The sequence below is a fragment of the Tiliqua scincoides genome, chromosome 2 (assembly GCF_035046505.1).
Source record: "Tiliqua scincoides isolate rTilSci1 chromosome 2, rTilSci1.hap2, whole genome shotgun sequence".
Taxonomy (NCBI): Eukaryota; Metazoa; Chordata; class Lepidosauria; order Squamata; family Scincidae; genus Tiliqua; species Tiliqua scincoides.
In genome coordinates, this window is record NC_089822.1 from 108,760,128 (window position 1) to 108,785,776 (window position 25,649).

The 25,649-nt window shown below is 46.5% G+C and overlaps 2 protein-coding genes across 2 annotated transcripts in view; both read left to right on the forward strand.

Annotated features, from left to right (window-relative positions):
• Positions 1-6,807: 6,807 nt before the first annotated feature.
• On the forward strand, positions 6,808-10,442 carry CDKN2D (cyclin dependent kinase inhibitor 2D). The gene is made up of 3 exons (XM_066616855.1): positions 6,808-7,145; positions 7,711-7,871; positions 9,025-10,442. The coding sequence occupies exons 2-3, from the start codon at positions 7,725-7,727 to the stop codon at positions 9,382-9,384; spliced, it is 507 nt and encodes a 168-aa protein (XP_066472952.1). The 5' UTR covers positions 6,808-7,145; positions 7,711-7,724; the 3' UTR covers positions 9,385-10,442.
• A 5,157-nt stretch (positions 10,443-15,599) lies between these two features.
• KRI1 (KRI1 homolog) overlaps positions 15,600-25,649 on the forward strand; it is a 29,860-nt gene continuing 19,810 nt past the window's right edge. The window contains exons 1-11 of the mRNA XM_066615845.1: positions 15,600-15,795; positions 16,070-16,146; positions 17,328-17,433; positions 17,734-17,836; positions 20,093-20,144; positions 20,282-20,325; positions 20,652-20,748; positions 21,758-21,835; positions 22,740-22,876; positions 25,153-25,273; positions 25,505-25,600. Of these exons, the coding sequence (XP_066471942.1) occupies positions 15,711-15,795; positions 16,070-16,146; positions 17,328-17,433; positions 17,734-17,836; positions 20,093-20,144; positions 20,282-20,325; positions 20,652-20,748; positions 21,758-21,835; positions 22,740-22,876; positions 25,153-25,273; positions 25,505-25,600 (996 nt within the window). The 5' untranslated portion in view covers positions 15,600-15,710. The remainder of the gene's footprint in view (positions 15,796-16,069; positions 16,147-17,327; positions 17,434-17,733; positions 17,837-20,092; positions 20,145-20,281; positions 20,326-20,651; positions 20,749-21,757; positions 21,836-22,739; positions 22,877-25,152; positions 25,274-25,504; positions 25,601-25,649) is intronic.

A 25,649-nucleotide genomic window follows, 5' to 3' on the forward strand; every position in this document is an offset into this window, starting at 1 on the left:
GATGCCCAGAGAACTCATTTAATCTGTAGATGGCTCTCTCTGAAGCAGATTGTGTGTGTTTTGTTTTTGCTTGTCCTTTCTCTCCTCAATGCCGTCCTGTTTCATCACTGCCCAACTGTAGCTTGATTTAGGGCCAAATCCTATCCAACTTTCCAGCACTGATGTATCTATTCCAATGGGATGTACGCAGCATCCTGTGCTGAGGGGACAGTCACTGAGGCCTCCTCAAGGTAAAGAAATGCTTGTTTGCTTACCTTGGGGCTACATCCTGGATGCATTGGTGCTAGGAAGTTGAATAGGATTGGGCACTTAGTTTGCTATTTTTGGACCACTCAGCTGGGTGCTTGAAAGGAAAATGATTATTCCAATCTTGTTGCTTGAGGTGGAATTCATACCACTTCCCAGCTTGAATGGTCATGGACCTGCCTCTGGTGAAGTGTTAACAGATTGTGCTTTACCCAAGCTCTTTGGTGGAGAAGCTTCCCAGGGATTTATTTACTAAATGCCTTCCTTCAGAGGTTCTCTCTTTTAGAACAAGGGCAGATATGACAGCTTACTCTGTGATGCCCCTTTTGTTCTGAAGATTTGGTTCAGCAGCCTAAATAGAACTCAGTCCAATTTGAGAGGTACCTACACAGCTCCTAGTTCTGGGGTAGGTTGAATTGGAACTGCAAGGGGCAGGGCAAATGCTGTCTACTCTTGTGTGGAAGCTGGAATCAGAGAGCTCAGCTGAAATATCAGGTTACTGACTGGTCCTACTTCCTGGAAGTGGGAGGGGCAACCCTGAAGTTTTAAGGAATGCCCACCTTTCTCTTCCAGAGAAATGGAATTTTTAAAAATCCCAAATATAAAAAATATACTAGAGTAGTTAGCCTCGGCGTGCTTACTCAGAAGCAAGTCCCACTGTATTCAACAGGACTTAGGGCCCAATCCTATCCAACTTTTCAGTGCTGCTACAACCGTGCCGGTGGGGTGTGCACAGCATCCTGTGGCGGTGGGGCAGTCACAGAGACCTCCTCAAAGTATGGAAACATGTGTTTTCCTACCTCAAGGCTGCATTGCAGCTACATCAGTTCTGGAATGTTGGATAGGATTGATTCCTAACTCCAGATAAATTTGCATAGGTTGTAGCCTTAATGTAATAGGAGCTACCTGCTCACTCTCAGGTAGCCCTCAAGAAAGATGTTTGACGTACCCCTAGGCAAATGTCTCATTTTGCCTCTTGTTGAGCCTGATATTTATTCTTACTTAAGGTCCTTTGAAAAAAAGTTTCAAAGGCAGTACATGAGCCTTCCTGTATGAGAAGTCATAGAACCCCACTTCCCCTCAAGTACACCCTGGTTGTGGACAACTTCCTTCCCCCCCCCCCCCCCCCGTCAGTATCAGGGCCCAATCCTATTCAATTTTCCAGTGCTGGTGTAGTTGTGCCAGTGGGGTTTGCACTGTATCCTGTGGTGGAGGGGCCATCCCTGGGACCTTCTCAAGGTATGGGAACGTGTGTTCCCTTACCATGAGGTTGCATTGTGGCTACAGCAGAGCTGGAAAGTTGGATAGGATTGGGCCCTCAGTTCCCTATTTGTACGAATAGCAGCCTCCTACCTCACAGAGTTGTTGTGAAGATGAGTGACAGTGGTAATACTTTTCCTTATCTTTGAAATATGGTGAGCTATAAATAGTGAAATAAATTGATTGATTGTAATGATGTGTGTTATTAGTCATAATTCCCTTTTATTCCCTTGTGCTGCTTCTTCATTTCAACCATACTCTGCATTCAATAAATTACAAATGTAGCTTCTCACTTCTGCTTCTAGGTTGACCAGCTTTTACTTGTCAAGCCTGCACTGGGCCTACAGTCATGGACTTATACTGGCAAAAATCCCAAGTATATTTTGAGAAATGTGCACAAGCAAGGTTGCTTGTTTTGTTCTCAAGACTTTTTAATTAGCCTAAATGTTCAATGCATCATAAGGGCAAAATATTAATTTTGAAAACTCTGGAACTTCCCAGACATGTGGCTCCCTTTAAATATTTTCCTGTCCTACTCTCCAATTTTGGCAACAAGAAACAACAAGAAAAGGCTGTGGCATGCAAGTTAAGCAGTATGGGTGGCTTTAGAGACATTCTTGTAGGGAAACAAAACAAATTTGGAGTATGTTGGTGTGAACCAGTTTTTGCATTTTCCCCACTGTGTGATTATGAGTAGACTGGGTTTTCTTAAACTGGGTCATGACTCACCAGTGAGTTGTGACCTGGGCCCTCCTTGCCATTCTCACCTCCATTTGGTTCCAAACTGGAGCCATTCCAGAGACACAGAGAGGTCCCAAAGGCCTTTTCTGGGGTGCACCAGGCCGGTGACCAGGGCCTAGAAGAGGGAGGTAAAGGGGGCCTGTACCCAGGCCCAGGGTCAAAAAGGGGGCCCAGGAGCCAAAGGTGGGGGCCTAGAAATTTTCTGGGACCTTACATTTTCTATCTACTCAGACTTGTTGCCCTCACAAGGTGCTGGGGATAATACCAGGAGGGTGCAGCTGCAGCTATTGGCAAGCCATATATGTTGGGCCAAGGAATGCATACATGACACTCCTTAACACTATGTCAAATCTGGGAGGAAATTGGCCTGCTACAGTAGCTCTTTGGCTTGTGGATCTGCTTACAATGGAGTGTAGAGGAGCTTGGGGACACCGCTGTAAGACTGCAGCTGCTGCAGAAGCAAGTTTTGGTATGCAGAGGACACTTATCATTCTAATCTGAGCCTAAATTATGCTAACTTTCTGCATGATTTTCTATATTTAAAAGGTTATAGAGAGATTTAAGTGTGTGTTTGGTATTACTGTATCTAGCTGCTGATGCCACATGGGTTGGTAGACCTGGGCTCCGAATACTTTTCCAGCTCTCCCCCCACACTGTTTCACCCCTCCCTGACCCATTCTGCTCGCCCGTCACCACCCTCCCCCGCCCTGTTTCACCCCTCCCCTTTGCAAAGGGGCCCAAAAGAAACTTTGTACCCTCTCAGAGGCCCTGCTGGTGACCCCTCTCTGCGGGCCTCAGAATGGCTGTAGAAGCTTCTGAAAGCTACATCTGGGTTTTGGAAGGCAACTTCCAGCTTGCCTCCAAAAACTGGAAGTAGCTTTCAGAGGCTTTCTGTGTAGGCCATTCTGAGACCTGTAGTCTGTTGCTGGCTTAGTGCAACCTAGAAGATGCCTCTGCAGTGTTCCCTGGCAGCACCAGGATTATCAGCCATATGAGGTGGGTTGCAGGGTGGGAAAGATTGGGAACTGCTGCAGTAGACAGTAATTTGGGTGCTACTTGCATACTTTCAACCACAAATAGTGGCACCTCACAATACAGGTACCAACGTTACTGTAATGTCCATTTTTACGGTAACTATTTTTCATCCTGTGCAACCCCCCTTCTTAGCATTTTATTAGGGTTTTTTCTCCTCAAGTTAGATTGCATATGTGTGCAATCTACTCCTCCTTTCAATTTTGTGTGTAAGGTCATGAAAACAGAATGCTCACCCATTAACAATTCACTTGGCTTTCATTTAACCACCTCCTTATGCTCTTTCATTTAAGAGCATAAACCTATTTGTATTTATGTTGGAGTGAATCCAATTAACTCAAAGGGACTTTGCTTTTCACCTGCAATGCATAGAACTGGGCTGTAAGAGAGTGGAACTAGTCTATTTACAGATGGAGGTAACTGGTGTAGTGTAGACTTTCTTAACCATCTTTCTTTGACTTCAGCCTGGCTGAATAGTGGTGGGGAGGAAGGAGAAGGGAGTAGTTGTAAGAAAATAGCTTCTTGTGAAGGAATGGTGTGATCTGTGATGTATTTGCCTCCAAAATGACATTAATGCTGATTGTAACGCACCAAGAACATCCAAGGTCTCTCAGGCAATAGGGACTGCAATTTAATACACAGTTCCTAAGCTTGTACACCCAAACCCCACCTCCTTACAATGTTGTCTGCCTGGCAAGCTGCCAAGCACACCCACCTCAATCTGCCTTTCTGCACCTTTCCACTCCAAGGTTCTGGTCATAGGCAGAAGGAGGAGAATCACCAGGTTAACAGGTAATTTACCCAAACCCTCCCTTGGTTCCCTTGGGTAGCCCAATTCCTTCTGGTCAACCAATAAGCATGAACTCCAGCAATTTAATAAACTTTTTAAGCTTTTCCATGTTAGTTAAAGGAAATCCCTCCACCCCACCTGCTGGGGCTTTAAAGAGAGGGTTCCAAACAGTGCATAGGATACATACATTTTACAGGCAGCAGAAAACAATGAACAGACTAACTAAAGCCTTTTAAATGAATCCTGCTAGAATGATGAACATAAATCACTGAATTGGGGAGGGGCCATAGGGCAGTAGAAGAGCACATGCTTGGTGTACTGAAGATTTTAGTGCTGTGAGTAGGGTTGCCCATGAATGCAGTGAGCCCCCCCCCCTGTGTGAGTGGTTTTACTTTAACAGAGGAAAATTTAAGTGTCTTGAGGCATGAAGGCTGATGGCAGCCCCTCCTCTCTTCATGATCTTTTCAGAACCTGCAAGGGTTAGAATTTGGAATTGGGAGCTGGTGTTGGTCCCCACTGCCAACCCCAAAGGCGCAGAGCCCTCAGCCATTGCCCCACCTGGTAGAGGTCTATGGCTGGGAAAAGCCACTGCCAGTCAGGCTGGGCTAGCCAAAGGCTACTGAAAAAACTCCACAATCAGGGAATTAGAGGGCAGGTCCTTTCCTGGATTGAGTCCTGGTTGAAGACCAGGAAACAGAGAGTGGGTGTCAATGGGCAATTTTCACAATGGAGTGGTGAAAAGCGGTGTGCCCCAAGGATCTGTCCTGGGACCAGTGCTCTTCAACCTCTTCATAAATGACCTGGAGACAGGGTTGAGCAGTGAGGTGGCAAAGTTTGCAGATGACACCAAACTTTTCCGAGTGGTGAAGACCAGAAGTGATTGTGAGGAGCTCCAGAAGGATCTCTCCAGACTGGCAGAATGGGCAGCAAAATGGCAGATGCGCTTCAATGTAAGTACGTGTAAAGTCATGCACATTGGGGCAAAAAATCAAAACTTCACATATAGGCTAATGGGTTCTGAGCTGTCTGTGACAGATCAGGAGAGAGATCTTGTGAGTGGTGGTGGACAGGTCGATGAAAGTGTCGACCCAATGTGCAGAGGTAGTGAAGAAGGCCAATTCTATGCTTGGGATCATTAGAAAAGATATTGAGAACAAAACAGCTAATATTATAATGCCGTTATACAAATTGATGGTAAGGCGTATTGGAGTATTGTGTCCAGTTCTGGTCGCCGCATCTCAGAAAGGATATAGTGGAAATAGAAAAGGTGCAAAAGTTGATTAAGATGACTTAATCTTAATGACTAAGATGATTACTGGGCTGGGGCTGGGTCACCTTCCTTAGGAGGAAAGGCTATGGCGTTTGGGACTCTTCAGCCTAGAAAAGAGACGCCTGAGGGGGGACATGATTGAGACATACAAAATTATGCATGGGAAGGATAAAGTGGATAGAGAGATGCTCTTTACACTTTCACATAACACCAGAACCAGGGGACATCCACTAAAATTGAGTGTTGGGAGGGTTAGGACAGACAAAAGAAAATATTTCTTTACTCAGCGTGTGGTTGGTCTGTGGAACTCCTTGCTACAGGATGTGGTGATGGCATCTGGCCTGGATGCCTTTAAAAGGGGATTGGACAAGTTTCTGGAGGAAAAATCCATTATGGGTTACAAGCCATGATGTGAATGTGCAGCCTCCTGATTTTAGAAATGGGCCATGTCAGATGCAAGGGAGGGCACCAGGATGCAGGTCGTTTGTTATCTGGTGTGCTCCCTGGGGCATTTGGTGGGCCACTGTGAGATACAGGAAGCTAGACTAGATGGGCCTATAGCCTGATCCAGTGGGGCTGTTCTTATGTTCTTATGGGTTAGGGGTGAACCAGTGGTGTGACTTGGTGTAAGCCAGCTTCAGAAACTGTGCTGGCTCTCTAATGAATGAACATGTAAGCAAGAGCCCCCTCCTATGCATGTCTACTCAGAAGTAAATATCATTAGAGTCAATGGGGCTTACTCCCAGGTAACTGTGGATGGGATTTCAGAGCCCCCTCCTATGCATGTCTACTCAGAAGTAAGTCCCATTAGAGTCTATGGGACTTACTCCCAGGTAGGGCATGCTGGGCATGTGCAGAGGGCTATTCCCAGCTGAAGTAGGTGCAGAGGTGAAGTAGGTTCCTCTGAGCATGAGCAGAGGGCTATTCAAAGCTGGAGCAGTCTGTGGTGCAGACGTGTCTGGGAAATGCCTGCGCAGGCTGCACAGGACTCGGCCTCGCAGTGGAGCGCATAGCAACGCGGGCAGCCCCAGGGAGCCCAGCCTCGCTCCCCTCCCCCCGGCGCGGTGACCTCTGGTTCGCCCTGTCAGACCCGAACGAGGAAGGGAGGGCCGCGAGCGAGCCTCTTCCCGCCCGATCCCGCGTTTGAATCGCGGAGGCCCGCCCTGCAGTGCGCCTCGCGGCGGCCAATCGGAAGGCGGCAGACGCCGGCTCCTGCCCAGAGCCGGCCCACGATTGGTCGCGCGGGTGCCGGGGGCGGGGCGGGGCGGAGCCAGCCCGGCAGGCTACAATGTACCCGGCCTCGGAGTGCAGCAGAAAGCGTAAAACAACAAACAGCGGCTGGGCACGTGGGGGCGGGGCCTGGCGCGGGACCGCCCCCTCGGCTGGGGGGGGCGCAGTGGGTGGGGCCCTCTGTGCCGGTCGCTCGGCTGCTGGACCCGCCGCTGCCCGTCTCCCGTCGCTCCTCCACGGCAGCCCCGCCCCGAGCCGGCCGAGCCCCCGCGGCACCGCCCTTGGCTGGCTCTGCAGCCTGGCAGCGAGTGGCAGCATCTGCCTCGGACTGGGCGCTCCACGGCCCTCGCCCGGCGGCTCCTGCTCCGGGCTGCCCCGCCCGCCCCACCCCAGGGCAGAGAGGAGGTCAGCGGGCGAGCAGCTCCAGGGACAGCGGGCTGGCTGGCTGGCTGGCTGGCTGATCGTCGTCCGCTGCTCTCCCGCTTGACAGGTGCTGTGCAGCGGGCGGGCGGCCGCCTCAGAGAGGGGTTCTGCGTCGAAGGGGAGCAGGGAAGGCGCCGCCGCCGCCGCTCTACGGTAGGCAAACACGGCTCCGTCCAGCCAGCCGTCTGACAGGCGTCTGTTTTCAACTAGGCGGGGAGGGGGATGAATGACGCCTGAGCGTGTGCAGAGAGCTAATCCCCGCTAGAGCATGTGCAGAGGCCTATTCCCCGCTAGAGCATGTGCAGAGGGTTCCTCTGGGCATGTGCAGAGGGCTATTCCCCGCTAGAGCATGTGCAGAGGGCTATTCCCGGCTGAAGTAGGTGCCGAGGGTTCCTCTGATCATGTGCAGAGGGCTGTTCTCCGCTGGAGCATGTGCAGAGGGTTACTCTGAGCATGTGCAGCGGGCTGTCCCCGTTCTCCTTCCCCCCACTGAACCGGGAGCTTCCTTCAGGCTGGCCGGCCAGCCACAGGGGGAAAAGATTTCCATGCAGGGCTTGAACACCTCCCTGGAAGTGAAGGGCGGGCGGGGCGGCGCCGGGCTGCCCTTCGCTCCAACAGGCGAGGAGGGGATCCCGGGGCAGCGCGGGGATTGTGTCTCTCCTAGAGGTCCGTCGGTCGGTCTTGGCCGCGCTCACCCGCCCGCCCTTTTCCCGTGCAGGTGCCGGTTGGGGCATGCAGCCCGGGAACGCCGAGATCCCTGGCGGGGACCAGCTGAGTGGGGCTGCTGCCCGCGGAGACATCAGCGAGGTGCGGCGCCTCCTGCATCACGAGCTGGTGCATCCCGACTCGCACAACCGCTTCGGCAAGACCGCGCTTCAGGTAGGCGCTTCAGTGTGTGGGTGTTCTCCACCCAGGACTCGGCGGGAAGGGTGTTTCCTCCCCTCCCCGGCCAGATTTGGAGACTTTCTCTCCCTTCCCCCCCCCCCCAGCTATACAACTGTGTTAAATGTCAGCAGCCTCTGAACATGAAGTCTAGTTTAAGGATAGTCTGAGTGTACCTGTGCCACTGAGTAACCTTAGCTCACTTCCACACACTTGACCTCTAGGGGTCTTGTAAGTTAGAGGGCATCACTCCTGGGCAAAATAGAATCCCAGCAGCCCCCCCCCATCTCTCTCAACTAACTACTTTATCCCCCATTTCTCATATGCACCTGCCCTTGATGTGCATCTTGACTTCCAGACATCAAAGCAACTGGCCCCTTGGCTTTTGTAAACAGTAGACTGGCACAGACCAAACAGGGTCATGCGAGGGGCATGGAATAGCTTGTTTGCAACCGGCTTAGGGAGGAAAAGGAGAGGGAGCTCCTGTCCTGCCTGTACAGTTATTGGCCTGGTGTGGGTGGCTCTTGTCTGAGCTGAAACACTCCAAGACAAGGCCCCCTGCTTCATATGTTCAGTCCTCTCCTTGGTCCCCAGGCTGTGCTTTTGTATGTTATTCTTTCGTGCTGGACTGCAGCCAGCCAGTTCACTGGTTACCCTTCAGTTTGTGATTGGATACTGCTTGGGAGGTGTTCGTGGTATCTAATCCCTCATTCAGAGCAATCATGAGTAACCAGTTAGTAGCTGCTTTTGAATGAGTGGCACTTGCTCTTTTAGTCCAACTGATTTTGTCTCCAGTCCTTAACAAAGTTTTTAAAGAACTTATTGGCAAATACCAGAGAGACTGAAGGAAAGAAATGGAAACTAGGATAGCTTGTAGGAGCAAACTGCAGCAGCAAGGGAGGTACAGTGAGGATTGTCCTAACCCAGTTCTAAGCCATCAGAAGCCCTGCCTAAGTGCTTCCCACTATATGATATTCTACTACATACTGTTGCTTCTTTTGCATGTTTGTTTTCTTGCAAAAAATGAGCTTTTTCTGCTATCTCTTCTGTTTTAGAGAATCAGAGTTTGTATTTTGATTGCCTATCCTACCAAAATGTACTTGCATTGTGAATAACTCCTGACCACTCCATCTTCCTTCTCTTATCCCAGGTGATGATGTTTGGCAATGTCTTTGTGGCACAGGAGCTGCTGAAGCAAGGTGCTAGCCCCAACATCCAGGATCAAACTGGCACAGCGCCTGTCCATGATGCAGCTCGCACTGGTTTCCTTGACACCCTAAAAATCTTGGTGGAGTATGGTGCTGACGTCAATGTACCAGATGCTTCTGGCTCATTGCCCCTCCATATTGCTGTCCGGGAGCGTCATGCTGATGTGGTATGCTTCTTGGCACCTCAATCCAAGCTGCAGCACCGAGACTCTGATGGGCGGACGCCGCTGGAGCTAGCACAACATCTGGGGCTTTCACACATCCAGGGCATCCTTGAGCAGCACCTCTCTGTCCCAGCTTAACCCATGGAAGTGGGCCAAAGAGAGCAGGATCAGCACACGCTACTGTTCTTTACTTTGGCCCCCTTCCCCAGAGACTGTCCTTCCCCTCCCAGGGCCCTGGAACAAAGGCAGCTCCTCCTGCCCTACCTCAGAGTGTGTGTTTATGTGTATCTCATAAATTCTTTTCTCTGCTTCTGATCTTCAGCTTCTTCCAACTCTTCCAGTAGCCAGTTGGTGCTTGTAGTGGAGTACTTCTGCTTTGGCTCAAATATAGTGGGCTCCAATTTCCATTTTCTACTACTCTGTTTGGAAGGATGGCCAAGCCATCTCATAGTAATATTCTGATGGAATTGGATGTGGTTGCTCTTTTTATCAGGAATACCCAAGAGAAAAGGTGGAGGGTACTAGTTGGCTGTGGCCTTCTCCCCCCCCTTGGCACAGGGAACCTTGGCCCACCTTGGGGACATTTGGTGTTCTGCTTTAGATGTATGTCCACATCCTTGTTTTGTTTTCCATTCAGCTTTGACTGTAGAGGGGTTCTATATATCTCATGTGTTGCACTTGTTCCTTTGTACGTCTGGCCAGGAGTATTAAGGTACATGAGCTGGCTATCACAGCACTAAACTGAACAAGGTCCTGGGGTTGAAAGCTATCCTTGAAAGAAGCCTTTGCTTACTTGTTCCTATCTCTTTGGACTAGATGTTTTGGTCCCATTTCCCTTATTAATGGGAATATATATGGGATCCAGAATGCCATAATGTCTGTCCAGACAGTGTTCTATCCCTAATAGATCCTCATCCACCCTGTAATCTCTCCCCTATTTTTGTACAGGTTTCTCATGGGACATTGTGGTCTCAAAACCATTAGTGGCTGTTTCTGCTGCAACCCTTTAGTGGTTTTCCTGCCTGTCCACACACACATACACCAAAACTGTGTGCTAAATCTGTTTGACTAAAATGTTTTAAGGTTTGTTTTTGGCAGCTTGTTCCCTGTAATGAATTGGTGGATCTGAGCTGTGTATATAGTAGATTTTAAGAGGTGAAATTTATTCTATTTATTATGATTTGCATAACTTGTTTTTATGGAATGATTAATTTAATTATTAAAAACATTAAATCTGTTTGTAGCTTATGGACTCATGATTCTAGGAAACTTAATCTAAGATAAAGCATCAATAAATGCTTCCCCTTTGCTCTTCAAGGGCACAGTTCTGTTTTCCTGAAGAATATGGGTGTGACTATGGTATTCTTGCTGAGCACCTTTTAATGAAAACTTTGTACTCTAAAAGGCTGTGACTCAGAAGGTACACAAACCAGGTGTCCTGATTTTTATGCTCCTTTAGTGCAATTCCAACTTGAAAATTGGGAACAACTCTCACCTATAAATGAGAGGAGCTTACACCATCCACAAAACCTTACATTTACATATATATGTGACCTTGCTAGATCTCATGAGTGGAAAATTTGCTTGCATGTTCCTTTTTGCCTAGGGATCATATGACAAAGGAGCTGTCCCCAAGCACTGTGGTGGGCATTAACCAGCCTGCACTGAATGAATTTTTTTTTTGTGTGGAAGCCTACATTGCCTTGAGATAATTATACCTTGCAGTGGCAGTTCTGTTGGGGTAGCAGGAAAGTACTTTGTCCCTAGATACGACCATCTCAGAATTGTCTACATACAATGACCTGCAGTGGCATCCAGGCTTTTAGAGTTTTTTGGGGGAAGGGGGTATTTCTCAATCTGGGGGTGTCAATGAATGAACCAAGTAGGGCTTTTCCGCATGCAGAATGGGTAATCTGCAGAACTATGGACCTTCTGACTGAACGGAATGACTTTGGGCACTGCTAGTGGGCAGTTGAGGGCCTTTCATTATTTACTACTTAGCCAGGATAGCATATGTGGAATTATGTCCCTTCTGCCCCCACAACTACCCTAGTTGGAGGTTAGTGACTGGCTGTGTATTTGTCTGTAAGCTTTATGGCTAAGCATTCCTTTAATGTGAGATATCCCCTGCATTCCTTTTTCAACAAAAACATTTAAGCTGGCTAAAAGGTTAACAGATGAAATAACAATAGGTCAAAGTAGGTTTGTGGAAGGGGCCTTGCTTTTTCTCCCTCTCCCATTAAGCTGTAGAGTGGCTTTATAAAGGATAAAGACTGCTGTAGCTTCTCATTTAGTTGCTAAGAATACTGGGAACATTACAGTACATGTAAGACAGGATGGAATGAAACATATGTTGGAATGGGGGTGGAACTGCAGGAAATGAGGAGTAATGCAGAGCTTCTGAACATTGTCTATGTAATCTCTGCCTTGTTCGAGTAGGCAGGGATGGTTCTCAGGGCAACAACACATTCTCTTTGTTGCAGTAAAAATAGCAGAGTCTAGTGGCATCTTAAAGACTAGCAAATATGCAGTATTGTAGATGAGCATTCATAGGCTACATTCCCTATCAGGAGAAATGAGAAGTTATTTTGCAAGGCAACTGATAGTTAAATAAGCTCTAAATCTCAGAAGGGCTTATTTAAATCTCAGAACCTCTGCTACAGAAGGTAAGGAGCTGATATTGAATTTAGGCTGCAATCCTATACCTGCTTACCTGGGGTAAGCTGAGTATGTATGCATAGGATTGGGCTGTTACTGTGATAAGAGGGGAAAAGAAAAGGCAAGGAGGACTGCATAGGAGTATGCTGATAGTCACAGAGTTATTTTATTGAAGCCTTGTCCTTCCTTTCAAATCAGTATGTTGGGACTAAGAGATCCTAAGGCAGTGTTTCCCAGTCTGTGGGGGTGTGTTGTGACCGATTTGGTGGTGGGTCATGGCCTGCTGAGTCCAGGAAGCTGGCACGCATTATGACATGTGATACAGAAACCATTTCTGGATTGTGCTGATGTGCAGCCCATGTCATTGGACTGCCATGTAGTTACCTGGTTGTGGCAGGCCCATAACTACTGATGGGTCAGGGGACACAGTGGGAACCCACTGCTTTACATGGTGTTACATGGCCAATGACGCATCCTAGTGCAACCTGGAAGCAGCTTCCGCATGATGCGTTGTATTGCCCTGTAGCTTCCTGGATTCACTGGGCCCGCAACCCACTGTGGATGCCAAGGTAGGCGTGAAGGTAAAGAGGTGGTTGGCCTCTTGAGCAGATTGGAGTCACTCCCTGCTTCTGTGCCTTCTCAGTTGCATATTTATAAAGATTGCTGTGGTTCTTGTAGGTCATAGTACTAGCTTTCTGCTCCTCTCAGATTTTGGTAGCGGCAGCTTTTCTCTTTCCATTCATGCTGCTGTTCCACCAAGTGTCTGAATCAATTGCAGCACTGCTGTAGGCACCAGAAATAGCACAGTTGGGGAAGCTGTGTACTGGATGGATACCAGCAACCTACGGGGTTCTCCAGGGTGAAGTGGCTGCACTTTATCACCCAGAATAGTGTCCCAGCTGCTGGGTGTGGCACCCAGTGATACAGGGAAGGAAGGAAGCCAAGCATTTTGTAACACCAGTTGTCTGCCAAGCATGCCAGCAGAAGGGTGGGGTGCAGCGCAGCCCTAGACGTAAGCAAAAGGGAGATAGCAGGAGCTTTAAAAATGAAAGCACAAACAGCTGAGCCTGTTTTGCAACTTCAGTTTCTGAGTCTCTGCCAAGAGCCTGGCATCTGCCAGGAAACCACCAGCAGCTGAGAGCCGGGACAGCTGGCAGTGTCTGCCTTATATTAAAGTTTCTGCTTCTTGCCTGAAGGCAGGGTGATGCCTTGCTCTTGAGAGTGGAAAATACTGAAATATCTGGGATTTGGGATAGAGTAAACTGAGCTGTGGGGAGTGGAGAGATGAACTTGGCCCATGTTCAAGCCTCTGCTCAGCTACAGACTTTTGAGTTTGGCAGGAATTTTCTTAGCCAATCTTGCGCATCCTTGAAAGTAAGGCTTATTGAACACAGCGAGACAGGCTTTAGATGAAAGTGTAAACCGGAGTTTCTCAAACTGGGTCATGACCCACTATGTGGGTTGTGAGCCAATTTCAGGTGGGTCTCCATTCATTTCAATATTTTATTTTGAATATATTACACTTGATGCTACCATGGTATGTGACTGCATCTAGGGAAATTTTACAGCTCTGTACATTTTACAGGCTATTATGCATATGCTTTTAACCATGATAGTAAATGGGACTTACTCCTGGGTAAGTGTGGGTAGGATTGTTAAAAAATTTACCTGTTTGATGATGTCACTTCCGGTCATGACATCACTTCCGGTGGGTCCTGACAGATTTTCATTCTACAAAAGTGGGTCCCAGTGCTAAATACCTGAGAACCACTGCTGTAGACAGTCTTGTGGATGTATTATAAGTGGGGGAAGAAAATGCCTCCAAACAGCAATAGTAGCACACAGCTTTATTAGGATCAACTAAAGTTGCAGTCCTAGGTACAGTTACCTGGAAATAAGTACCCTTGAACTCAATATTTACTTTTAACTAAATAGAGGCCCAATCCTATCCAACTTTCCAGTGCCAATGCAGCCCCAAGGTAAGGGGACAAACATTCCCTCACCTTGAGGAGGCCACCATGACTGCACCCCTCCACCATCACAGGATGCAGTGCACGCCCCATTGGCAAGGCTGCATCAGTGCTGGGAAGTTGGATTGGACCCTAAGACTGTATTGTAAAAGTAGTGAGGAAGCTATTCAGGCTTGATCTGTTTTATAGATTTGATGCTAAGAAAAGAGGAAAAAATGTAGGAGTGGGTGGGGGAGACTTCTGGGCGTATGTGATGATTGCCACCATACTTAGCAATAGCCTTCTTTTCTTTTGGATTAACATGAGCTGAACAAGTATTCTGGTGGACTTGACAGTTTGCTCACTTCCTTCAGAATAAACTTGCATAGGCCCAAGCTGATTTTGGCAGTGTAATCCTACACATGTCTAGTCAGAAGCAAGCCCCACTGAATTGAATGAAGCTTCCAATAAATGTGTAGGATTGCAGTTTAACTTTTTCTGTTTTCCACCCTAGACTATCAGAACAGTTAAAATAAATTCTTTGTGTCTTGGAGAAGAGTCTAACACTATAATCTTATGCACATTTACTAGGGAATAAACATAATAACATAAGAAGAACCCTGCTGGATCAGGCCAAAGGCCCATCTAGTCTAGCTTCCTGTATCTCACAGTGCCCCATCAGGGATAAAAAAACAAACCATAAAACTATAAAATCCACTTTAAGCAATTTCTGCCTAAATATAAAGGGAGGGATTGCTGCCTCCTTGCATATACATAACAGGGACCAAATGTGTACACCTGGGGGCCAGGCAAAAATTATTTATTGGATTTATATTCTGCCTTTCTCCCCAGGCACCCAAGGTGGCTAACAATCAAGATTAAAATACAAAGCAAGATAAAATACAAATAAACATTAAAAAAGAATAATTAAAAACAATCAAATGGGTTAAAAGCCAGAGAGTAGCAAGCTGCAGCATAAAAACCAACAGTCATAAAACTTTAAATACTGTAAATACTAAAAAGCATGACACTTCCAAAACCAGGAGGTTGTATATAACTATTATGGCTTACATAACCTGTGATGGACTTTTTTCCTCCATCAATCTGTCCAATCCCCTTTTAAAGGCATCCAGGTCAGATGCAGGGTGACCAGATGTCCTCTTTTTTCATGACATGTCCTCTTTTTTAGCCTTGTGCCCTGGAAAAGAACTTAAATGTCCTCCTTTTCCCGTGTTAGCGGGCCCCTGTAGGCAGTGCATAGCCTTCCTGGAATTAACAAATTATTTGTAATATAGTTTTAAATTTTTTAATAAGTAATATAGTGTTTACATTAACCATATGAAATCAGTACTCTAGTGCTTTTAGCTTTTATTTTGTCATGTCCTATGTTTTTCTTGGATGTCCTTCATTTTGGGATGCCTGGTCCTCTTTTGTGGTTATGACATCTGGTCACCCTTGGCCAGACACCATCACTACATCCTGTGGCAAGGAGTTCCACAGACCAATTACCTGCTGGGTACAGAAACATTTTTTTTGTCTGTTCTATCTCTCCTGCCACTCAGTTTTAGTGGATGTGCCCTGGTTCTGGTGTTATGTGAGAGGGAAAGGAAACTAACAGCCCAAGCCTATGCTTGTCTACTCAGAAGTAAGTCCCATTGTCTTCAGTGGGGCTTACTCTCAGGAAAGTGTGCATAGCACTGCCACCTAAATACAGTGGACCTTACTTTCCAAGCAAACGTGCATCAGATTGCACTATGCAGGCATACAGAGCACCACGTTCGGTTGGCTCCACCCCTCCTTATCATGTGACCAGCGACCCGGAAGTGGTGTGCCCACGTGTCTGTCCGCACTGGAGCGATGTCTGCGCCCCCCAAGCTGCGGATCAACGCGGCCTTTGCTGCCCGCTATGGCCAGTACCGGCGGCGGGAGGAGCTGCAGCGGCGTGAGTGGTGATGGTGATTCCCCCCCTTGCCCTGGAAAGGCTCTGCCTTACAGCCCAGTCCTATCCACATTTTCCTGGGAGTAAGCCCCATTGACTCTAATGGACTTACTTCTGAGTAGACAAGCATAGGCTTGGGCTCTGAGGCTGCCATCCTATCCACACTTACCCGGGAGTAAGCCCCATTGACTCTAATGGACTTACTTCTGAGTAGACATGGATAGGCTAGGGCTGTTAATGGTCTGCCTGGTTCTTTCCCTTCCTCTTCTCTCCCCAGTTCAGGATCGCTATGGAGAGAAAGGCGACGGTGAAGAGTCGAGTTCTGAATCTACGTCTAGTGAGGAGGAGGTGGAGGTAAGCCTTGGCTGGGATCTTGTTCTTCTCCTTCATTACTGAAGGCACCCAGGGCAGGCCTCTGGCAGGGTGCAGAAGAGGGTGCCTCTAAGCATTTGTGAAGTGCCTGTCCGCTGTCATGATGTCACTGTAGGTAGCCTCTATCAGGCATATGTGGTGGGTGGGAAGGCAGGTGAGGCAGAGCCTCCCCACTGGAGGCACTCATGTGAGGCTCTGCGCATGGGTTGCGGGTACCTCACTTGGTTGTGCCACGTCCCTGATAGAGGCTGCTTATAGTTTATACTAAGATAGGGTACAGATTCACCCCTGGGTTGTGGGTGCCTCGCATAGCGGTGACACTTTTCGAAGGACTCCGTTGGGTAGGCTGTGCTCCACCTGCCTCCCCACCCACCGCACGTCCCTGGCCGCTCTGTTTCTGATGATAAGGTCAGTGGTTACCCCTGACAGGTGTAGCATCTACTAGTTTGAAGCCTCAGTAACTATTATTATTGTAATGAAATGGGTGTGCGTGACAGGAACGTGCAGTGGGTGGGGAGGTAGTCCTTTGAAAAGTGCTGCTGCATCTGAGGTGAGCAAGCACTCACAACCCATGCACTGTATGTGTGCTTGTGCACCTCACACATGGCAGTGCTTTTCCAAGGACTCTAGCAGGGAGGCTCTGCCTCACCTACCTCCCCACCCACTGCATGTCCCTGCTGTGCGACTGTTTTCAGTAGAAGAGAGGTCAAACTTCGAGGGGCTCACAATCTATAAAGACGCAAGGAAGTAAATGAAGGGGAGCGATGGTAGGATGAGAAAAGAATGTGCATTTATTACATATATGTGTAGATAAACTTAGTTGCAGTCCAGTAAAGGAGCTAGGGGTAGAATGGCAGTACTAATTAATCATTGAGGACATGAGCCTTGTGTTGTCTCAGGGTGTTTTATTGGTTAGATCTAAACATAATGATATTGAGGTTCTTCTGTTTTGTCTTATCCCCTTATGCAGGAGGCATATCAGATACAACTTTCCCTGATTACCATGCCATTTTGGTTTGACCTTTGCTGGGGAAAGTAGGACATTACTACAGAATTCTATTCATGTCCACTCAGAAATAAGTTCCATTGTGTTCAATGGGGCTTATTCCCAGGAAAATATGCATAGGATTGCAGTCATCTGTGATTCTTTCCTTCTGTGGCAGGAACTTGACCCTAAACTGGACTGTGCATTTTATCGCACACTGGCCTTGCTGAAAACCAAGGACCCACGGATTTACCGGAAGGATGTCACTTTCTACAGCAAGGAAGGTAACTGCTATTCCAGCTGACCTTGTGAAATTTGTAGCATGGGGTAACTGTGTGATGTTCTGCCTGGGATATGAAGAATTCCCTGTATCAAAACAAGGCCTGTAGTCAGGGAGACACACCAGGGACAGAGTACATTTTCTCCCAGTGTGGAAGGGATTGTCACTCCTGAATTGGCCTTTTCAGCCACACTAGATGCTGTTCCAGAACCACTTTTCAGAGTCTTCCGAGTCAGAAGGATGCCGATGATGATCCTTTGCCTGAAATTCTCATGTGGTCAACCATGATTGGCTCTGTCCTCAGATTCCTCCTCAGCCAGTGATGGTGAGAAGCCACCACCAAAGAAGAAAGAAAAGCCCATGTATCTGAAGGACTATGAGCGGAAGATCATCCTGGAGAAAGCAGGGTAATTCATGGAGCATCACAGTGTCTGTCATGTTAAATCTCTAGTCTGGGCCTCATAACCCTCAAATTGTTAGCACACTTCTTTGCTAGTGTTAGGATGAGTCTATGTGTGTTTCACTTTGCCTTCCAATAATTGTAATTATTGTACAATAAATGTAATTATGATAATATATCAATCACTATCAATAATCATTATGTCTAATGCAGTTACTGATTTTTACAGTCTGGTGTGGTTGCAGCTCTACAGTTTTGAGATTTCCATGCCCAGGATTTTAGTTACCCACTCATATGTTGGAGCAGCACTGCAACTGCTTTTCAAAGAAAATGGAAATTTCCAAAATACTGAATAAATAGACCATCAGCTACCCCTTAAATGTTGGAAAGGGTTGCTGAGGGTATCTACATGCTGAAGGTATATGTTGTTGGGTAGAGGGGACATGTCTGAAGTAATTATGGAGTTTAAAGTTTGCTTATTGAGGAGTCCTGTATGTCAGCTTCTTAGCACTTAGCAAAGAGAGTTGTTTCATGTAAACAGGATTAACAGCACAAACACTATTCTTCTGGACTACTTCATGGGGATGCATTTTGGAGAGAGAGTGAGAAAAACTGCTGAGGGAGGTTGGCCAGGGATTTGGAATATGGTGTCAATATACAGGTGACAATCAGCAGTGTCTCTCAATTCCATCAAGGATAAGGGAAATTCCATGCTTGGGATCATTAAAAGAAGGGAATTGAGAGTAAAATTGCAAATATTATAATGCCATTGTACAAATCAATGGTAAGGCTGCACCTGAAGAATTGCGCAGTTCTGGTCACCACATCTCAAAAAGGTGGAAATGGAAAAGATGCAGAAGAGAGTGACCAAAATGATTACTGGGCTGGGGCCTTATGGGGCCTTTCCCTTATGAGGAAAGGCATTTGGGGCTCTTCATTCTAGAAAAAAGTGTCAGAGGGGGACATGATTGGGGCATATGAAATTATACAGGGGATAGATAGAGGGATATTCTGTTCCCTGTCATACTACACCAGAACAAAGGGACATCCGCTAAAGTTGTGTGTTGAGAGACACAATAAAATATTTCTTTACCCAATGTGTAATTAATCTGTGGAACTCCTTGCCACATAATGTGATGGCATCTGGCCTAGATACCTTTAAAAGGGAATTGGACAGATTTCTGGAGGAAAATTCCATCACTGGTTACAAGCCTCCTGGTTTTAGAAGTAGGCTACCTCAGAATACCAGATGCAAGGGATTGGCAACGGTGCAGATATCTTGCTGTCTTGTATACTCCCTGAGGTGTCTGATGGGCCACTATGAGATACAGGAAGCTGGACTAGATGGACCTTTGGCTTGCTGTTCTTATGAGGCTGTGGATGATCTGAACCGGTGCTTGGCTGCAATGGATTGGATATGGGTTAATAAACTGAAATTAAGTCCAGGCAAGAAGAGGTCCTATTGGTTAGTAGGACTGCTGATTTGGAATTGAAAGTACAACCTGCTGTCATCAAGGTTATCCCTTTTCACTGAAGGATGAGGTGTACAGCTTGGAAATACTCCTGGATTCAACTTTGAGTCAAGAGAAGCAGGTGTCATCTATAGCCAGGAGAACCTTCACCCAGCTTTGGCTAGTGTGCCAAAGATCTGCTTTTTTGAATGAAGCAGATCTGGCCATAGGCTTCCATGCCCTAACCATGTTGCACTTACATTGTTGTAACATGCTGTATGTGGGGCTGCCCTCTGGTCTAAGCTCAACACACCTGTGCTTTACCATATATGCTGTCTGTCAGCATGTCTTAGGACCATACATACGTATGGGAGAAGGCAGTCCTTCAAGTGTCTGCCCTTTGTACTTGGTAGGTTTTCATAAGTCTTGCTCTGGGTCCTGTTTCTTGGTGAGGTTAGATCGGTGGGAGGAAGGAGCAAATAATTCTTGTTAGTAGCACCTCTCCTTTGGGGAGCCCAAATGACCTTGAGACTAGGCTCTTTTAAGCATCTAATGAAAACACATTGTGCCTTTTGCTGATTGCAACACCTTGGGTTTTGTTTTATTTTTAATATGATGATTTAAATGACTTGTTTTTTTGTTTGTTTGGCTCCTATGGAGACAGAAGGGCCGGGTGTACGTTTTTATAAATATGTATTCTTGTATGCATATGGAAACATTTATTTGTTGGCATCTATGCCTATGGAAAACTGAACTAAGAAAATGAGGTGGGGAAAGGGATGGGTCCACTTAAACCTTCTCTTTATCTGCAGCAAATATGAGGATGAAGATGATGAAGAAAATATGCCAATTAAAAAGCCGAAGGTGAGGCTGTGAAGGGAATGCTTGGGGGTCTGTGTGGATTTAGGGTACAAAACTTCCATATGCACTGGGCTTGGTGCACAGAGTTGGAGTGTACTATGTCAACCTTCTCTCTCTCTTCTCCCCCCCCCCCAACTCAGATATCCCAGAGTTACATAGAAGAACAGAAGCAGCTTAAAGAGAGGTGAGCCAGGTGCTGTGTAGTCTGGGTCTCTCCACACAGCAAACTTGTCATCTTTCATCCTCCTGACCTGAGTCTTTTTCCATTAGTTCATGGCTTTAATGTTGTAAGTAAGCATTCCATCTGTGGTCACCTCAGTATATCACTTGCAGTAAGCTTGGCTTTGCAAGGCTGCCTCAGAGCAGAGTGGGGTGGACTGCCAGGAACTTGAGACATGTTGCCCCTACATCTACTCCAGCTTCTAGCCTTTTGATCAGTGTCCTATGCCCTGGCTTCAGTCCAAGTTTTGGTCTTGCCTGAGAGATGCTAATCTTGTGTTTACCTCACAGTTTCCAGAAGTTTATGGCAGACAGCGATGACGAAGAGGAAGAAGGTGGAAGCTCCTCAACCTTGTTGCACAAACGGACCAAGAGTAAGGAGGAGAAGGTGGGTACCTTGGAAAGTTGTATGAGTTGTTTCTTGCTCTTCTAGGTTCTTCCTGAGATGGGGCAGAATTCTGGAACCTGCCTGCTTGGGAAAAGGAAAAAATCCATCCTCTTGGCTTCATGTTTGCCAGAAAACTGTCATCTTTTTGGCTAGTGAGATGGGATATCATGCTTGAATGTGACATGAGATTAGATAGCACAGAGCCTTTCTTCCTGGGTGTGTGTGTATTTGTGTATATAAAATTGAATGTTCTGCTTCATAACCTCAGGGCTGTAGGCTGCTGCAGTATTCTTTATGTGGTCTACTCTTGGTGACTTGTCTCAACGTTTCAACTGAATGCAGAGAATGGTAATCCTTCCTTGCCACTATGGTCACCTGCTATGCAGTATGACCAGTGTTCATCAGCTGCATTGGCTCCCCCCAGCATAGGTCATAGTGTTGATTCCCATGTATAAATTGAACCATATGTGCTTTGTCCACTCATTCTTCAAGCCCTGAGACTGTCGTGTTTTCCTGCTCACCCGAAAAACAAGATGTTGAGTTTTCCACTTTGCACTAAAATTCCGTGATTGGCCAGAATTGCTGGATATATGCATCCCTGCCAATTAAGCCCTCATAGTTGGCATACTATAGAGATGACCACCTTTGTTATGTCCTGTTGTAGTCAAAGTCCTGTTAAAATGCCCTCAAGTCTGAAGCCCAGTAGGATGCTGCTAGGTGTTCTTAGCTATCTGCACAACTGTGGAACAGATTTCCCTAGAGGTGCTTCCAAATATGAGCTTGGGCATCTTTCAAGACCCCTGTAACCTGGTCTTGGTGGGGGTTAACTTTGGATGGCAATGGCTAAGGTGGAGAAAGGTCCTCTTGAATGGGTGTGTTCTCTTAGCTTGGTGGTGGAGGTTGTTACCTCCCTCAGTGGGTGTGAAATCTGAAACATTTAAATAAAAGCAGGTGCTGTGGGAAGGTGATGGCTACTGACATTCTCTTTTCTATCTCTCTTCCCCTCCAGGAGCGTGAGGAGGCAGACTACATTAGTTGGTTGAAAGGTCAGGAGAAGCCACATACAGAGGAGGTACTCAAAGACTTGGTAAGTAATGGGACGGGGACCACTTGCTACTATTTATGCTGTATACTGGGCCACCATGACTCGGTAGTAGGCATCTAGCAACTTGTCAGCCCAGTGTGGCACCATGTGTTCACCATTTGGGTCAGGGCTTCCTGCGACTGATTTTAAGGAACACTTTCACAACCTAGGAAAGCTCCTCATAGCTGACTTCAAGGGGAAAGGGCAACTTGTAAAAATATGAGGTGGTGCAGTTGACTGAAGAGAGAACTTTTGAGAGTATCTGTCTGTTTCTTCTTGGACTCCTTCTTTACCCATCCCCCTTCCTTGTGTATGTGTGTATTTTGATTATAAGCTTGTGGACAAAGACCTGAAACTAATTTATTTGAGTTATTTGTATCCCACAAGTCAGTGCATATCAGTGTAATTGTGCTCCAAATGTAGAACCAGGGGGCAAGTTCTCAATTATATGAATGTACAAAGGATGATAAGGCAGAACTAGATGTGAAGCCTTTAAATTTCTTTTTTTATTATTAAATGTATTATAAGTTATATACTGTTCTGTTACCTTCTGATTAGGCACATTAATAGACTTCCTATGCAAAATACAGGCAGAAAGACAGGCATGTGTGTTATACAAACATACTTGCTGTCACAATTAATTGTGGCTAGACACTATTCTGTGAAATGGCTATTAATTGTACCAAGTTTGTAGCAGGGCACTTGGAAAAAGTCACAAAATCTGAATTGTCCATGAAGTAAGCAGGATGGTGTCAGAGCTTTTGGAGATGAACTGGTTGGCTGGTTGGCTCTGTGGACTTTTCTTAATGGGAATCCACATTTATGACCCCAGAGTTGGAGCCTCCATGCTGATGGATTATTTCCAGGTTTCAACTGTACCAATGTCCCCATCACCTCTTTCCCCCAGGTTCCACTTAAAGAATACTGGAATGACCCCAATTTGGATGAGGGGGAACAATTCTTACGAGATTACATCCTGAACAAACGTTACAAGGAGGCAGATGATGATGAAGGGGAGGAGGAGAACGAGGATGAGGAGGAAGGGTGAGTACTGATTGATTTTTTTGAAGCTGATTGTGTGAAGTTCTTCTTCCCCCCCTCCCTCCCACCCTTTGAGAGAAAGAATATTGTCTTAGCAAGGGAAGTGTGATGGAAAGTTGGGTCATTTTGTGCTTGTGTTCAGGTGTACTTATGCAAGATCACTGAATAAAGCTGATAACCTGTTTTAATACTCTTCAGTATTAAAGCTATCATGTTTGTTGGAAATAATTTAAGTCAAATTTCAGAGGTGCATGTTCCACAGTTCATGGGGCAAACTAGGGCAAAGTGGATTCTTTTATGATTTCACAAGTCTCATTGCATCAGCATGTCTAGATCCAGCCTTGTTGTACATTGATATTTTATACACGGATTTGACTCAACATGAATGGCCCCTGCAGATGTGAAGGAATGTGCTGATCCCTGGAGAAGGGAAAAAATGCACCGCTTTAAAATCACAGTTTAAAAAACTTCTTTTTGCTGTTGCAGAGATACAAGTGACTACAGGTATAACCTAATTATCCACAGATTCCACAGATTTTTCTATCTCAGAGCTGATGAGAAGGGCCCTTTAAATTAAAGGAAAACAGTCATTTAATAATGCCAGAGAGGGCAGCTGGCTGACAATCCATCAATCATTCTATCTGCAGGCTTCACTCCTTCCTTCTCCCTGAGCACTTGAAAGAAGGCTAAATGGCAGTGATTATTACCTTTTCCATTCTTTCCCCCTTGATAGGGCTCTTGGTGAAGGGAGGGATTGCTGCCTCCTTGTGAAACCTAAGCTCCTGGGGAGAGACTGATTGTCTCTGTGTGCATTACAAAGGTCAGCAAGACTGTTTTTAAATCACCAGAACAAAGAGACTTTTTAAAAAATTGATTTGCTATAGTGTGTTTTTTGCCATCCACCTGAGTTCTTGGAACGGAACCCTAGTGAATAATGAGACTCAACCTGTACAAGCTATAGGAAAAGTGACCTGTTGACATGTTTGCAGGCATGAACTGTGCCTTGGTGCTTATAGAATCTGGACTATGATAACATCTTTCCCAAAATCTCAAGTTTTAGTATTGATCATTTGTTACTGAGTCAATAGGTAGGTGAACTGCTCTAGTTACAGTTTTCTTGGAAGCGTACGTTAAAGCTGGCTGAAATCAGCCAGCCTGGAGAGAGACAGAAAATGTCCTGTATTGGCTACCATGATTGTGACATCTCTGATCTTCCAGTTACTACTGTTAAGCTACTTTAGTTTTATCAGTTGAGAGTAAATGTGGGATGAATAAAGTCCCACTTTGTTCTTGATTTATCAGCCTGGAATTGCTACTGATGAACAGGTTGGTGCCTGATTCTGTCTCTTTTGTTGCTTCCCTTACTCTCCCCTGCTAACATGTTCCATTGCTTTGTATTATTCTCTTTACTCTTCCAGAACCTGCCTTTTGGCTCCTGTTGGTTGCTTAGCGTGGGCTTTGATATTGTCACCTGCTGTATTGGAGCCTTGAGGGTGACCACTGCATTATTTTCAGGGTAGCCTGACTGAATACTTTTGAGGTACCCAGAAGGCTGAAGCTCTGCTTCAGCTAGGATAGTGTCAGAGCCCCTGCTATACCTCCGCCTCACTTCCTTCTTCTTCACAGCAAAGTCAGAAGTTCTGTGTTTGCCAGCTGTCTCTCTTGTGGTGTCTGCACCTGGCTCACTTGTCATATTTTGTAAGTCTCCCCACTGCTTCCTGTAGCTGCCTATGTTACCAGTGCAGCGGCATCAGTGAGCCACGTTCCACAAAGCTGCAGTACATTGCTGGATTCTGCAGTTAGCCAGGGGAACCTTGTAGGAATTTCGGTTCATAGGCACTCAGACAAAATATATAAGCAGGCTAGCGCAGAGGGGGTGATAAGAAGATCCCCCCCTCTCTCCAGGTATGTGGCAGTGACTGGCATGTGACAGATAAATGAGAGAAGCCTGGGAGAGACTCGGTTTTGTGACCAGGATCACAGTTCTTAGTGTGATTAGTGACCATCTGGGTCAAATGTCTGTTTCTCTGATCCCCTTAAAATTGAGATCATGTCTGGTTAAGCTCAGCTGCTTTCCAGCTTTTCCAGAAAATGGTTGCAGAACTCCTGCAGAACTAGCGCACAGAATGGTTGCTTTCATATGAAACATTTTCTGAAATTTCTTGTCCACCCACGTACCTGTGAAGGATATAAAGAACTATAGATGATGAGAAACTCTCACTCTGTTCTTGACATCTGTTGTAACCCATCTTGTTCCCTCTTGTGCCTCCCCTTCACAGGCCATCTGGGGTGCAGCTAACTGTTTCTGACTCCTCAGATGAAGGCGAGCTCTTCCTACAGAAGCAAGAGGACTTTGAGCGCAAATACAATTTCCGTTTTGAGGAACCTGAAGCCCAACTGGTGAGGGCAGCATCCTCTTCTTAGGTAGAAAATTGGGGGGCCCCTCTGCTCAGTGCTGTACTTCTCCCAACATGGGTGCTAAGAGGAAAGTCTGGGCAGAATCTCCTTTCTGTGAGGAAGTAGAGGTTCTGAGGCAGTTCTTCCTGAGTTTCTTTCTTCCACTTTGTTTGGAGGATGCAGGAGTGGATGAATAAATGGCCTTCTCATTTCCTTTGTTTTGCCCCTGATCAGGTGAGCACATATCCCCGCACCATTGCAACATCAGTGCGTCGGAAGGATGAGCGCCGCAAAGAGAAACGCCAGGAGATTCGTGAGCGCAAGAGGAAGGTGAGTTCTGTGGGTGATTAATGGTCTAGCTCCTGTTAGCTTTGTGGAA